Below are 16571 nucleotides of genomic sequence, written 5' to 3'. Positions count from 1 at the left end.
AAGCCCACAGAAAATCAGTGGATTCCAGCTCTAAGACAGAGCAGAACTGCCTGCTAAGTTTGCAAGATTGTAAATCTTCACAGGAACAGAGGATCTCATCTTTCCCCTGCAGGGTAGCTAGTGGGTTCAAACAACAGACTTTCAGTTAGCACCCAAGGCTTAACCCACTGTATCATCAGGACTCCTGCACCACCATGGAGAGTATTTCCTACCTCTTTACTCCTCAGTTTTGCTTTCTCCTAAAGCACAGGGTTACTGAGAGGGACCTCGGCAAGAGGAGTGTGAGGAAATGCACATCTATTTCTTCAGAGAGAGCCCACACCTTTTCTACATCGAAGGCCAAAGACGACCCCTCAGGTATTGCTTTCGATTCTTTTGCAAGAGTATGAGGCAGGCCAAGGAGTCAGGGCTGCTGGGTCCTTTCCTCATAAGGCAAAAACTGCTGCACCTGCAGTGGGGAAGCAGATAGGAGATAGACTCCTTTTCACCGGGCGTGAGGGAGATAGCTTCATTTGCAAACGAGGTGGGTTCAAGATGGGCTGGTATGCCAGGAAGGGTTGACTCAGGAAGTCTGGCTGTGACACTGTTCATTCCAATGTAAGGAGGCAACCTATAAGTCCTCAGAATACCTTACCTGCTAAGACTGCCGTTCTTTACACTAGAAACCTCAAACCAGGTCTATGCTAAAAATGTAACATATGGCTTTGGCCGCACAACATCACCTTGAACTCTTAAGGTGCCTTCTGGGCAGTCAATGAAGCCTATGTGGCCAACTTTCAATACAACCGTGGACACCAAGCTCAGAAGGCATGTTGTCACACGCCTTGCGGAGAGAATTCCGCACTGCCCTCATAACTCCCCTGGAGGAGGACCACTGGACGTTCACACCTGACACCGTCACATGCCCTGTCCTACTGTGTGCCTCCTCCGTTACTGGCTTTAACTTGCATCCTTTTGCCATAATTAGCACAACCATGAGCATAAATAACGTTTCTGAGTGATGTGAGTCCTTGCAAAAACTAAATCTAACAGTCCTCTCCCAGATCTCTAAATGCAGCTAGTATAAGCAGGCTCTATAGAGATGTCAGGGTAGAATGCTGGTCCCTTCCCCACCTCAACCCTTTAACAAAAGCAACTAGACTTGTCTCTGTTTACAAAGAGTTCCAGGTCTTTAAGAACAAGCGTGAAATGAACCACCTTAAAAGACATTCCTTCTGTAGATCCTGGAGTACAACTGCCAAACACAAACTCCACAGGCTCCGAGCAGCAGCTGTGCAACCCTCAGCAGGTGACCTGACCACTCTGAGCTCAGTTTCTCACATACACACAATGGCAATAATCACACTTCCCTCACAGAGTGGATGTGGGGACTAAATGAAGTGAGGAATGCTAGTGCTTCACCTGAGACTAGACAATCAGCGAGTACTCAACCAATCTGAGGACATTCCTGCCACAGGGGATTTCCTTGAAGTGAGGATTTGTCCTTCCAGGGGCCCTGGTGGCTCTGTGGGTTAAGTATTGGGCTGCCAACCAAAGGCTCACATTCACCAACAACTCCATGGAGGAAGAGGTGAGAACCTGCCCCCGTGGAAGTGTGCAGCAGTGGAAGCCCCATGGGGAAGCCCTACTTTTGTCTTTTTAAGGTCATTATTAGGGGTGACTCAGAGACAGCAAGTTTGGTGCAGTTTACTGACTGGAATAGAAGATGTGCCTTCAATTCTATGGGTACAAATGCAGAACACCCTTCTTCCTTTTACTGATAGCTCAAAGACGTCCACGGGGTTTAAAGTGCTATGGATCCATAGTTCTGAACGTGCTGTGAACACATCCACTTCAAAGCCAACACTGGCTCTTCGCAGCACCAAGTGAGAGATGCCCTGCTCTAGGCACCCGCGTGTGGGCGGCCTCATCACCCCAGGCCATCTCACAAGGTCCAGGATTTAGGGCAAAGGCTTGGGGAGGAGAAGTTTAGGACAGGTGCCTGGCTCTTCATGGAGAAGCAGGAGGACCTGGGGTCTTGGGGGTGAAGCCCACAAAGCTGACGAGTTGACTTTGCCAGCTCACGGTTCTCTGCTTTCCACTCAGTGGAGACGACAATGGCTGCCTCCTACCACATGCATTCAGGAAGCAACCTTGGCTCTGGAGTCTGGAGAGTCAGCTGAGATCAACTGTCACTACTGATGTATTGCACATCATAGCACAAATGACTTAACGATTCTCAGCTTTAGTGCTGTAAAGTGAGATCTAGGTCCAAGCCTCATTATTTTCAGGCTATTTGAAATGTTCAAGTTAGATAGTAAAACAGAGTATTAGAAAGCACCTTGACACGTGGCAAGCTCTGTATACAAATACCACACACTAGAATCATCAGCCTAAACTAATCATAAACCATCACTTGGCAGGAAAGACCTGAGTGATTTTAAGACGTAATCATTATCCATTGTAGGAATACGTTCTAAATGACAGTTCCTCAACCTTCACTTCTGATTGTATCTAAAAGCCTCATTCCGTGGCCCCCATATGTCCATTCCATTTGCTTTCAGTGTTCATTACATATATCAAGAGGAGGTGTTGACCATCCCCATGGCAATTGTCTGGTCTCTATTCAGAAGTTCTTGGTTTCACAAGCATAGTACTTTTCCTGTGATGTTTGGAGAATAGCAAAGTTTCCCCTGACATGGTAGACAACAGTGTCTTAACAATTTTTACGTTAAATAGAGTCATAAATAACCATGACAGACAATAGAGCAACTTAGACAACCTCAAGACATTGCATCAAAGGGGCACTGGAAGCCTTTCTCTCACTCTCATCAAGGACTTCTACGCAGGACAGATTATATAGAATATTATTCTCACATGAATTAAATTTTTTAAAGCAACTTACTGTTATTATATATTAAAGCGAGGAATATTAAGCCACTGGTAATTTAAAATATAAAGTGTAAAACTCTTCTCTCCAGCAAGCAAGGAAAACACCTTTGAATTCTTTTTAATGGGAATTTAAGGGAAAGTTAATGAGACAAAAAGAGCTCTGGTCACCCAGTGGGCAGGAAGTTGCACTGGCAACTCAAAGGGAGGTGAGCTCAGTCCGTCAGCAGCCTCTTGAGAGAATGAGGAGCTATCTCCTCCTATTGCCTCTGAAAAGCCAGTGGGTCAGCTTTGAGTTCTGACTCAACAGCAGTGAATGACTGAGTTAGTGAATAGATACAGAAGAAAGAAAATAAACCAAGAAATATATATAGAATATACAAGAGGAGAAAACACAATAGAATAAAACACTCCAATATGGAGAAAGGATGGAAATTACCAGGACACAGACAGACATAAAAGAAACTATACAGGCTTGCAGCAAAGAAAACAAAAATTGAACAGAAAAACAGTAACACAAGTCATAAAGAGAAACTGTAGCCGCTTTGCGGCCCCTACAAAAAAAAAAAAAAAAGAGAAACTGTAATAAAGGAATATCTAATTTGGGAGTATTATCATGAAAAGTTTTTTAAGAATTTGCTTATTTACAACTACAGATAGCATCTGCCTTCTTAATCAGAAAAACAAAAACAAACAAACAAACAAACAAAACCCCCATGTCAAGATTCTACCTACCTCGGGAGCTAGACATCCTCATGTCCATCTGAGCCATCAATACAAACTACATCTCAACATAACAAAAACAAAAATCCTCACAAATGGACTAATTAATAGGAAACATTGTGACAGATAGCCAAAAAGACTGAAGTTGTCAGTGATTTCATTTCGCTTGGATCAACAACCAACAGTCAAGTATCAGTAGTCAAGAAATCAAAAGACGTGTCTCATTGGCCACATCTCATCAAGAACCTCTCTGAAATTCAAATAGCAAGGATGCCATTTTAAAGATTAAGATGCACCTGACCCACGCTATGGTTTTTTTCAGTTGCTTCATATGCATCTAAAAGCTGGACAATGAGAAGGGAAGGCTGAAGAAGAACTTATGCCTTTGAGTTGTGGGCTAGCAACAAGTACTGAATAGTTCATGGATTGTCTAAAGAAATGGTGCTCCTTGGAGGCAAGAATGGTGAAACTTTGTCTCATATACTTTGGCCATGTTTGCATGAAGTGCCAGTCTTCACAACAAGACATCATGCTTGGAGAAGTAGAGAGTCAGTAGAAGAGTGGATGCTCATACTCGAGATGGATTAACACAGTGACTGCAAAAGTGGGCTTGTCCCTGGTGAGGAGGGTAAGGATGGCACAAGGTTTCAGTTTGTTTTCAATGGGGTCACTATAGTTAATTCAATAGCACTGAACAATAACAACATCTCAGAGCACCACGTGTATTTTGCTTTAGATGTATATTCTTTTTATTGCTGCTGAGAATATACACAGCATTTTAGACACAATTCCAGAGGTTTTTAAACATACAGTTCAGTGGCATTGTTTACAATCTTTGAGCTGTGCAATATTACTTGTCTTCTTTTTTTATTATTATTATTCCGCCATTAACAGAAACTCAGTGCACCCTTAATGGTTGTTATTTTTTAATGCAAACCCCTTTGTGTCTTCTTAGATTAGCATCCCCACCAACAATCCACTGGCAGTGAGTCAGTGAACCTTCCGATGCTGTCATTTCTCCATCTTCATCTCCATTCTCCAAGAGGCTATGAGAATAGAAAAGATAGCCCAGGAAAAGCATCTTGTACTGTGTGTGGTATTTCCTGAAACGTTCATTGACATCCAGTCAATTCAAATTCCTTGAGACACCCAAGTCTTGACTAAATATCTTCAACATTTTTTTTTGGTGTGCCCAAATTTATTGAAAATATTATAACACAGCAGACAGACTCAAATGGCTCCACGTGGTGTTTTGAAATTCATCACAACTATGGGCTGAGTAACTTGCAGGTTGGACAGACTGCCAAAGTCCAAGAGTTTCAGCATTTCCTTAGTACCAGGATCTACTTCAATGATCTCCTGATCCAGGGCTAAAACCTCTCGTACATAATTATCTCTCCTTTCTCTCTCCTTCTCCTGCAACTTAATGGATATGCCTCTCACAGGCCCTCTCTGAATCCGCTTCATCAGATGTGTGACACAGCCTGCTATCGTGTTCCGCAGTTTCTTGCTGGGAATAACGGCAATCTCGCACACGCGCTTGTTTGTGTGGAAGTCATTACCCAGGCGCGTGTAGTATTTCTCAATGATGACCCAGGCCACCTTCTTCACGGTTTTGGTGCGAACACAGCCCATGTTGGTGGGTCCATGGTGAAAGAGGCAGCATTTAACTGAAGTTCCAACAGTTAAGTCTCCAAGGAAGTAAAAAGAATGAATTTATAGATGTATAAATAAATAGATAAGAATCTTATATTCTCATCTCAATATAAAATTTCTAATCAGAAAGGTTGTTTTCCTTTGCTGAGTTAAAGGTATCATGCTCAGCTTCGCCCTTGGCTCATACCCCAGATGAAGAACTTGCTTCAGTGCATCACACTGCTGTCTTGGCTTTCAGTACCGAGCCCCCAGCTCAGTGGGCCTCTCTCTCTATGAATCTTCCTCAAGAAGTCCAACCTAGACTCTAAATAATCACTTCCCTTTTTTCAGGTCTTAACTCAGTCCCTGGTTCAAACTTTAAGTCACTTCTGTTTCCTTCTTTTCCTCGCCCCTGCATAGAAGAAAGAGAAGGAGCTCAAGTGATCTACCAGTAAGAAACTGTGCTGCCAATTCAAAGACATGTTGTTCAAATGCACCAGCTGCTCCCCAGGAAAAAGATGAGCAGTCTCCTTCCATGTGACCATACTGTCTCTGAAAATCCTCTGGAGGGGCAGCTAGGAGACAATTTCAATTCAACAGTACACAAAAACAACGGTACTGGCTAAGAGTCAGAAGCAATTAGACAGAAGTTCACAGTGGTGGTTTCTGTTAGGTGTCATTGAGTTGAGAATGACTCAGACTATTCTATGAACAACAGACCTGAACCCTGCCCTATCCTGTGTCATCCTCATCATCTTTGACATACTTGAGCCCATTACTGCAGTCAATGTGTCAGTATATCCCGAGGTCTTCCTCTCCTCCACTAACCCTCCATCTTTCCAAGTATGATGTCCCTTTTCAAGGAATAGCTTTGCTTAGTTACATGTCCAAAGTACAAAAAAACAAACGAACAAACAAACAACCCTTCACCATCTTTGTGGGAGTACTATGCTTTCACTTTCCCCAAGACATATTTATTTCTTCTTTTGGCAGCCCATGGGATACTCAGGGCTCTTCTCCAGAACCACAACTCAAAGGTATCGTTTCTTTTTCTGCCATCCTTATTCACTGTCCAGCTCTCTGATGAATAATTGGTAATTGAGAAGACCATGACCTGAATTAGGCACACCTTGGTCTTTAAGCTTATACCCTTACTCTTAAGTATTTTTAAGAGGCCCCTCACAGTGGACTTGCCCAATATAACATGCCTTCTGATTTATTCACTGTATCGTAGGACTCATTTAAAGAGAAACACTAAATCTGGTGTGAAAAATAATGTATAATGAACTTTGTAAATAAACCAATATTTAAAAAAATAGATACACTTCTTAAACTACCCTCTTCCTCAATTTTCCTTATCAAAAATTAGATTTATTTCAAGATTTCAGCAGAAGATTGAAGTCCTTAAACTATATAAGGACTTTGTCCAAATAAACTATAGACATGTCCAGTCCAGAAATCAGCACATATAAGTGCTCAAGCAAATTCTGGGTGAAAGGAGGGTCAAGCAAATACTGGGTGAAAGGAGGGTCATGTCTGTCCTCGTAGCTTTGGTCCTAGTATTTCTTTGACTTGAAACAGCTGCCCTTCTCTGAGCCTTGAAGATCCCTACATGAACATGATATTAAAAATGCCATCAGTTCCAAAGAACAATGCCCCAAGCATCTATTCTGCCTACTGCTTACTTGAAGCCAGCCAGTGGAGATGGTGATGTGATATGAATTTTCCATTTCAAATGAGGAGGTGGGTGGTGGTGGTGGATACAGCATAAAGTCCCAAACTTTAAGAACTCTTAGAAAGTCCAGATTAGTCATGGGCAACTCTATGTCTTTCCATTTAGGGTGAGAATGGCTTTCCTAGTTCTGAATTAGATGACCACAGAGTAACTGCCTTCCACCAAGATGAATCTACAACTCCCATCTCTTCTTTTGTCAAATATTTATTGTCTACTGTGTTTCGGGAGCTCCTAGATGGCAGAAATGGTTTTCTCTTGATTACTGATGTAAAGATTGGCCTTTTTAATTCATCCAACAGAACCATGGAAGAAAAGCCTGGTAATCTACTTCCATAAAGGTCACAGCCAGGAAAATTCTACAGAACAATTCTATTGTGTAACACAGACAGGCATCATGAGTCAGAAGCAACTGGATGGAAGTGGAAGGAAATTATGTTCCAGGTACTGGATGAAAGGACACAATAATGACCCAAAATGGATTAGGGAAGACAAGTGACAAAATAGCAAAGTATAAGAACTCTGCTGGCTTAACGGGAAGGAATTGCACTGTTAGCCCAAAGGCACATGGTTTGAATCCACCAGCTATTCCATGGAAGAAAAATGTGCTATTTATTCCTGTGTGATTTACAGCCTCTGAAAATGCACTGGAGGTTCACTTATGAGTTGTTATGTGACTTGATGGCACATAACAACAACAACAATATAATTTATTAGAAAATCATAAGTGCTGGCATAATCTTAGGGAGTTGCATTGCTAACCTAAAGGTAACCAGCAGCTCCACGGGAGAAATATAAGCGATTTCCTACCATCAATCTGCAGCATCGAAAACCTGCTCTGATTCAATGGCAGTGAGTTTTAGATAAAGAAATAAAAAGCAAAGGAGAAAGGAAAAGGGTTAATTTTAAATACTAGAGAATTTATAAAAACAGCCAAAAGTTACAGAAAATAGAAGCAAAAAGGCTTCAGAAAAACCTGACGCTGTACACTACCATTGTGTGTAAACTCAGACACATCACCAGCTTGCTCCAAGCCACAGTCGCCTTCTCTGCAGTATCAGCTATAACCACAAGACTCCTCCACAGTATCTTGTAGCACTCCTATCTTATTACTCTAAACAACAGGTACTAATATGAATTGAGACTAAAGTCTGTTGAGATGCGTTACTGAGGTCTAATAAATCCTTCCTGTGTAGCCCTGGTCCAAAACGATTGTGAAGGCGATCATGAATTCATTTCCCATTTTATTTCCTGTGATCACTGACTAAAAACAAGTTTAAGTCTAGGTCCTCCTTTCCCTCAGATATCCTCAAGACATCCTCCCTAACTCATCCAGCACTAACTTCTAGACCATGACGTGGGACTCTGAGAAGGACGCTCGACATCCTAAATGCAAACACCCTGGTGCACAAGAGTGAGCATGTGCAAGCTGGAGTTAAAGCCAAGTATGCTACGCTGGTGGGGCATAACCCCAAGGGTTTCCTCTCGGTTATCGCCACCCCTCCCCTGAGACAAGGCTTAGAGGATGGCCTTCATCAAGAAGAAGTCATCTTGGGAACCATTCAGAGAAGGAAAACCATCCATCTAGCTCATCAGCTACGTCTGGTTAAAAGGTCCCTTTTAGGTCATTCTCTGCATCACGGACTCAGCCTTCTGACTGCAGAGATGCTGCCCCGTGTCAGCTGAAAGGCTCTGAGGGCCCTCTGCAAACAGCCACTGGTTCACACCCAACCCCTGGTCTTTGTGAGGCTCTTTACAAGGTCTCACTATGTGCCAGACACTCATCTCAGCAAGTCAGCGGTGTTAACTGATACCCTAATGAAGTAAGTATTCTTACTATTCCCACTTTACAGAAAAAGAAATGGAGGCAGTCCAATAAATTAAGTAGGCCAAGGTCACAGAGTTCAGGAGTGGAGGAGATTTGTCCTCCACTTTATGTTTAATCACTATGTCACAGAGCAAATGAGTTCACTGTTGAAAGACACATAGAATATAAGCCACATAAGCTCAGAACTCACACAGGAGCGGTATTTATGGGAGTTCTGGTGGCATCATCTGCAGAAGAGTTGTGCTGCTAACTGAAAGGGGGCAGCCCTCTGGCAGTTCGAATCCACTAGTGGCTCTGAGCCTCCAGAAACCTTCTGGAGGCTCAACTCTGCGTCAGTTCCAACTTGAAGGCAATGAGTTAGTTTTTTCCATATATTTAAGAAATTAAAAAGAAATGCTGTTGTTGCTATATGCTGACAAGTGGCTCTTACAGTGACACTACGGGACAGAACAGAATTGCCCTGTGGGATTTCCCACTCTATAAAAAAGGGAGCTCTGGTGGCCTAGTGTAAGAAGCTGTGCTGCGATCCTGAAAGCACATGGAGGTTCAAATCCACAAGTTTCTCCGTGGGAGAAGGATGGATAATCTCCTCCTGTGCCATGAAGCTGCCTTTGAAAACCCGCTGGAGGGTCAGCTATGGGTCAGTCTGACTCGGTAAACAACAACAATCTCTCTGAAGCAGACTACTATTTCTAGCGCTGGTCAGTACAAATCTCTGATCTTTTAGTTAGCATCCTCACACGGAGCATGTGGCACCAAGTGTAATTAATTTCAATAACGTAGTTTATCTTACTCAACAGGAGAGCGATAGAATTCTCACCTTCTGCAGGGAAGCTGGTTCGGTTTCCCAGCCGATCCACCTCTGGTATCGCCAGCACCCATCTGAGGGGGGATGTGCATGCTGCTGTGAAGTGGACAAGTCTCAGTGGAGCTTTCTGACTAAGACAGACCAGGAAAATGGAGAAGTCTACTTCCAAAACCTCAATGCTGTTACGTCAGAACTGACTCATGGCTGACCCTCCCACGGGTCTCCAAGGCTGTGGATGGCAGGGGAGGAGACTGTCCCTTACTGTGTCGTCACCGCTGGTGGTCTTGAACCATCAGAGCGGCCTCGCGTGTAAGTCAGCAACACAACTATGCCACCAGAGCTCCCTCTCCAAAAAGGAGCCACTGAGAATGCCATGGATCACAAGAGAGCAGCGGCCAAGACGCACCGTTGCAGGGAAGGTACAGGACTGGACTGCGTTCTGTTCCATTGTACAGAAGGTCTCAGGGGTCAGGGCCAACTTGATGGCAGCAAACAGCAACAACCACCTAGCAGCCAAAATGTCATTTCATGATATAATCAATGTGAACATTATGAATGAGATCCAGTCTCCTCTTGGCATTAATACGTTGAGATCCAGTGAGTGTTTGAGACTTCCCACCTTAGTGCAGACCAAGCACATTTCCGGTGTTCACCAGGCACAGGACTGGTAGGCGCCAGCCCGGCAGCTCATTGCAGCTCAGACTGTGCCCAGCCATCGCGTAGGCATCCCCGGGGCCAGTCACAAGCTGGATGGTTATGGAGGGGACGTGCGTCAGCGGCAGTTCTCAGGACCTGTCTGTGCCTCATTGCAGGATCTGGGTGGCTGCCCACTCCACGGCCTCTCTAACCCCCCAGGGAGCACCAGCATCACAGGGGCAGCACCACGCACAGGGCACACAGGTGAGTGTTTCCTGGTGGAGTAAATCTTGCGTCTGCAGCCACCCAGCTGGGGCTCCATCGACTAGCTGGGAGAGTGACCTCAGCAGTGGAGGCGGTCAGGGCGAAAGCACAGTCATGCAGGCACTCCTGGGTGGTGCCAATAATAAATAAACACAGGCCTGCGTAGACAGAGGGAAGCATGTGTGCAGGCTTTGAGGCAAGCAGCAGTTTCCATGGAAACCGCCAGCCTTGCTCCAGACTTTTCCCTTGCTCCTTGATCATTTCGGGGCTGATGAAGCCCAGTGGAGTGGCCTTCTGCCTGTACCTAAAGAAACCTTCAAAGTGGACCCATTATGATAAAAGGAGGTCAAAGGGGGCATCATTACCTACCTTTTCCATTTACTATCAGACCCACCTTTTGTCCTGGTATCAACCAAGAGAGAAAGCACAAAGCCAATATGGGCACACAGAGAAATGACTGGAGGTTACAGTGGTGTGATTTAGGGTAAAGTGCCCCCACAAAAGGAGGTGATAAAACTGTCGCAACTGTCCCAACTGTCCACCACAGCAAGCGTTCCACTGGGCAATGATTACGGCCTCCAAGGTTTGTTACTTTCTGGGTCCGACTCAGCCTCTTCACTCTATGATAATCTGAGTAGATACTCTTTTCAGAACCCCCTGTCCACGTTTGCCTCTTCAAACAAACATTCATTCCTCCATTTAATTTTGAGCAAAGAACCCTGAAGTATATAGGAAGGGGCCAGGCCATAGTCAGAGAAGTTCAGGCTCAAAGCCCAGCTGGATAATTATAAGTAACTTTAAGTTACTCTAAAGTAAACTCTAAGTTACTGTCAGTAACCTAGGCAAGTTACTTATAACTCTGACTTCCCATCCATACTATGAAAATCAGAACCGAGAATGTTTGGCATGTGTCTTCCAGCCAGTCATAATCAATACTGTTGACTTACATCTTTGTCTTTCTCCTAGATGTCAAGTTTCTAGAGTACAGAGTTAGTATTTCATTCTGTCTGATCATCAACTACCAAGCAGAGCCTCAGCCCACAGTCCACTGGGGCCACCTTGATTCTGACTCAGTGACCCTCCATGAGATTTATGAGGCTATAAATGCTTACAGGAGGAGGCTGTCCGTCTTTCTCCCATGGTATGACTAAAGAACTTGAACCACAAACCTTTTGGTTAGGCTTAACATCCAATGAACTACGCCATCAAGGTTCCTTAAGCAGAACCCAGTATTTACAAATGCTCTCTAACTGTTGATCGTAAAGTCACAGTGTTCTTACATGTATTCTATCTCCCCCTCCTTCTATCTGTTATTATTATTACTATTAATTTCATTCTCATTGCAATATGGTCCAGGATTAGATCAAGCCAGTAGAAGAGGAAAGGGATTATAAAATTAAAATAGGTTTCCTATTACCAAGGATTTACAGTTGCGTTCAACACAAAATTTATATAGAACTTAGTCTCTGCCAAGCACTTATAAATATCAGCGCATTTAATTCTCATAATAATTCTATGAGGTGGGTACTTTATTACCCCATCACTGGCCCAAGGTCACAGTGGTAGATGGGAAAGCAAACCTCAAACTCAGGCAGTTCAGCTCCACAGTCATTTATTCGCAGGAGAACAACAGTCTTTAGTGTTCTTGGTTGCTGAATACCACCGAGTCTGAACTGAATCAGAGATGATCCTGCAGTGGGTTTTCAGATTGCACAGGAGGGGAGTGCCCTTCTTCCTCCCACAGAGCAGCTGGTGGATTTGAACTGGCTACTTTTGAGCTGGCAGTGCAACTCCTTGCCACTAAGCCACCAGAGCTCCCTATAGCCTTTAACGGGAGAGATGACAGAGACACATGCACAGCACTAAGGGAAGGTAGCCCTTGTATTGCCTATTACAGGTGATGCAGGATCTGGACACCAGCGTGTGTGCGGGAGAACTGAAGGAAGACCGTGACCAAAGAGAGTAGGTGGTGAACCCCTAGAGTAGTGCTGGTCCACCACTAGACGATGGTGAACCCCCAAACATCTGCAAAAGCAGCCTGAATTTACGTCATGAGAAGCCACTCAACATCCGAGTCATGAGAGAGTCTAAGCAAAGCTGGATTTGAAACGTTTTACCTGGCACTGGCATGCAAGATGGGCTGAAGGGAGAGGATGGGATAGGTGGGGAGAGTGACACGCAGCTGTTAACAATGAAGGAAGAGGTCAGAAGTCCTAACACTGGGCAGTGGAGCAGAGAGGGAAAATTCATAAGCAAGGATGCAAGATTCATCTATCAACTTCCCACCAGATCATCCAAACCAGAAACAAGTATCAGGGAGCATGCACTGGGCATTTTCTTAGCCTCCCAGAGTGGCATGGTGAGATGTCTGCAACACTGGGTCCCAGGCATGGTGAAACAGCACCCTCCTTGGCAGAGCATGGAAGTACAGGCAGATGTATGTGGCTGGTTAACCTCAAACCAAACACAACATAATCATCAAGCAGAACTTCCCCAAAGGGTTTCTGAGTCTGTAAATTGTTACACAAGCAAACTGCTTCATTATTCCCACATCCAGGGGCTGGTGGAGTCAAACCATCAACCTTTCCATTAGCACAGTGCGGCTTAATCCCATGATGCACAGGGGCTCCTTTGTGGCTGGCTACTAAAGGCAAACTGGCAACTCCAGTGTTGACAAAGAACCCCTGCTGCCTGACATGCAAACCACAGCTCAGTGTGTCCTAAGACTGTCCTGCCTGTCATACTGCCCTATAAATCACAGCCTGGTATCCACACCCAGCCTGAGTCTTCCAGCTAATGGGGCTTTCTATTCCAACTCCCATTACATTAGAAGGGAAAGACGAGAATTGCAGAGGAGTCTGAGGGTGAGTGATAGCCCAACTGTATGATTTGCCAACCTTCTTCCAAACTCTTCCCATTGCCCAGCACTCTCCATCTGACCCACTTTGCATAAATCCCTGGAGAAGGTTATATCTTACATCAGAATGAAGTCTATGCCATGGCGTGGGCACCACAGGTAGACTCATAAAACTGGTAACGAGAACTTCCTTTAACAAAAGCATAAGCTTTCCTAAATAAATAATAAAAAAAGAATAATAATTTATCTTTAATGTTTGAAGTCCTAGAATTCCATTTCCATCTTGATGGAGGCTATAAAATCTTAGCAAACATTTATGGCTCCCCAAAGGCAGCCAGGGGCTATGTCCGGACCACCATCCTCCAACTTCTGCAGACTTTCAAATTCAAGCCAGGGCAGATGCTGCCTTTGGTCCGAGGTAAAAATAAATTTATCTTTGTAAGTATAGCCATTAAAGATGTGAGCACAAATAACCAAAGAGATAAAACATAAAGGGAAGAAACAGCCAGAGAGGGTTTTAAAAGAATAAGTGAAAATGATGCACCAACCTCCCCCTAAAGCTTTTTCTGCCACGCTAGGGGAGTAGGGAGAGTGACAGGGAGTCTGCAGAAGACAGAAGGCAGGAATGGGCCAAGGAGAGAGCGCTGGGTGGGGAGGCTGTGATACACATGCACACTGTGCAGGGAGAATTCTGAGAGTGGACGAAACAAATGGGAAACCTGGACTTACATTTCTGTTTGTCTGGAGAATCACAATGTCTGGAAATCTACCCCTTCCACTTTTCCAAATAGTAAAAAAGTCACCAGATGGAAAATTCTATAGTCAGGCTGCAGTATGAAAAGCAAAAAGGAAGGCTCATACAGGAAGTTGACCCTTGGCTGCTCCTTTGAGGTGTAACTTAGGGAGCTGGGGTATCAAATACAAGACAGAATATCAGGGCACACAGGTTCTAATCCATATGCTGACAGTGTGACTTCAGGTAAGTCACTTCATTATGCTGAGCCTTGGAACGTGAAGTAAACATTCAGGGGAATAATCTGCAAGAGAGATAACAAAGGCACTAACAGCACTGGTACTGCCACTATCCAAGTCATCACTCACGGCAGACATCACTAATCCATCACCGTACTCTCAGAGGCAGAGCCTTATTATGCTAAGCTTTCCATCTGCAGCAGAGTATCCTCTACAACCACTGCAGCTCAATCAAAACAGACCAAGAGATGACTTTTTTTCACCATTTCTGGACTTTTATTGAGGGTTAGGTGCCACTGAGTCATAGTAAGCCTAGGAACAACAGATTGCAATCTTGCCCAGTGCTCTGTCATCATCACAAGCTCCACCACACTCAAGCCCATTGTTACAGACATTGTTCCAGTCCATCTTGTTCAGGGTCTTCCTCTCTTCACTGACCCTCCCAACATGATGTTTTTCCCAAGGACTGAACTCTCCTGACAACATGCTCAAAGTATGTGAGAGGAAGTTTCACCATCCTCGACATTAAGGAGCAGTCTGGTTGCACTTCCTCCAAGATAGATTTGTTTGTTGTTTTAGAGGTCTGTGGGATATTCAAAACCCTTTGCCACCAAAAGGCATCAACTCTTCTTCTGTCTTCTTTATCCATTGTCTAATTTTCAGATGTACAGGAAACAACAGAAAATACCATGAACTAGATCTTGTCTATGGAGCTCTGGTGCCCTGGGGGTAAGGAGCTGTACCAGCTTCCCAAAGGCATGTGGTTGGAATCCACCAGTTGCTTTGTGGGAGAAAGATGAGCAATCTCTTCCAGTGCAATTTACTGCCCTTGAAAACCCACTGGAGGGTTAGTTGAGTTCACTCAATGGTATACAACAACAAAAAGTAGATCTCTTCTTAGCCTTGAACATTAGAATTATGATTCTGCACACCATGTCTAATCTAAATTCTAGAGGAAAGGGTAGTTGAATGGTCCAATACTTGCCTTCCATTTAAGAGACTCAAATTCAATCCCTGGCTAATTCATTGTATATATTGTTAGTCTATGCTGACTTAGATTTTGCTCTAATACTGAATAGATTTTAGCAAAGTCCCCAGACTAAGATGATAAAGAAAGGCCTGATTATTTCCAAAAATCTATCAGTGAAAACTATGGATCATAACAGTCCAATCCCTTATGCCTGGGTGCCAACAGTTGGAGATTGATTCAATGGCAGTCTATCTTCTCTTTGGCCTCCTTTCCAAGTCTTACCAGCCAAGAACAGGCTTTAAAGGAAACAAACAAAAGAATCCTATCTAGTATTCAGGTTCTTCATTGAACTCTTATCTGAAGTTATTATGAAGTTCTTATCAAGTGACCTTGCACCATCTTCTCTAACTCCTTTACTAAAGGTTCCCCCTTTCTGCCAAAAAGCTCCTCCTGCGGCCCAAGTCCCCCTGCCTTCCTAAGGATTTCGTCAAGGTAAAGACTTCTATTTCTTTTCAAATGTTTTATGATCATAGGAGAGAAGGCAGCCTGGGAAAGTTCAAAGGCATTTAATAATTACCTTCAGCTCTTTTGAAAAATATTAAAGAGCCCAGAATCAGAAATTCCAATTTCCTCTAGATCTTGGAGAACAAACAGCTCTCTTGTAAATGACTTAATGTATCTGTTTCATATACACAAAATCATGATTCAGGAGCCTGATTGTTTTCCATGTCATTTTACATCTCTAAAATATACCACCTATGACAAAAGGATAGGGATCCAAAGATTGACAAAATCTATAGTAGAAATAATTAGCACCAGAGGCTGTTTCAGGAAGAACAGTAAGTGAAAGATAATCCAGTTAGATATTTATATCTGCTCTCCTATCTAGATTGCTCCATCTCAGCCCAGGGAAGAGGAACTGGATCTTTCTATGCAATAAGGGCACCTCTTTGAATTGCTTCTATACAATGTTTTCAGTAGAAGGAGCTTTTACTTCCCAACACAGTGGCTCCCTCCTGGCCAGAGTGCTTCTGAAACCTGCTGCAGTGGAGGCCAGGTGCTCATTACAGGCAAGAATGGTGAAACTTCATCCCACAACCTGTGGGCATGTTGTTAGAGAGGCCAGGCCTTGGAAAAATACCATGCTGGGAAAGGCGGAGGGTCAGAGAAAGAGAGGAAGCCCCTTAACAAGATGAACTGACACAGTGACTGTTGCAGTCGACTTTATATATCAGACATGGCCATTAGAGGGATTGCACAGGAGGATGGCGTAGGATA

General features: G+C 43.9%; 2 protein-coding genes across 24 annotated transcripts in view; both read right to left on the bottom strand.

Annotated features, from left to right (window-relative positions):
* Window positions 1-16571, bottom strand: part of KCNMA1 (potassium large conductance calcium-activated channel, subfamily M, alpha member 1) — a 1059824-nt gene that overhangs the window by 717455 nt on the left and 325798 nt on the right. The window lies entirely within an intron of this gene.
* Window positions 4822-5226, bottom strand: LOC102872822 (40S ribosomal protein S17-like). Its single transcript, XM_006887555.1, has one exon. It carries the CDS (start codon window positions 5224-5226, stop codon window positions 4822-4824), a length of 405 nt encoding a protein of 134 aa, XP_006887617.1.

The sequence above is a fragment of the Elephantulus edwardii genome, unplaced genomic scaffold, assembly GCF_000299155.1.
Source record: "Elephantulus edwardii isolate Elephantulus edwardi_28Jun2011 unplaced genomic scaffold, EleEdw1.0 scaffold00058, whole genome shotgun sequence".
Classification (NCBI taxonomy): domain Eukaryota; kingdom Metazoa; phylum Chordata; class Mammalia; order Macroscelidea; family Macroscelididae; genus Elephantulus; species Elephantulus edwardii.
Note: the sequence above shows the minus strand (reverse complement) of the source record. Positions and strands in the feature narration are given on the sequence as shown.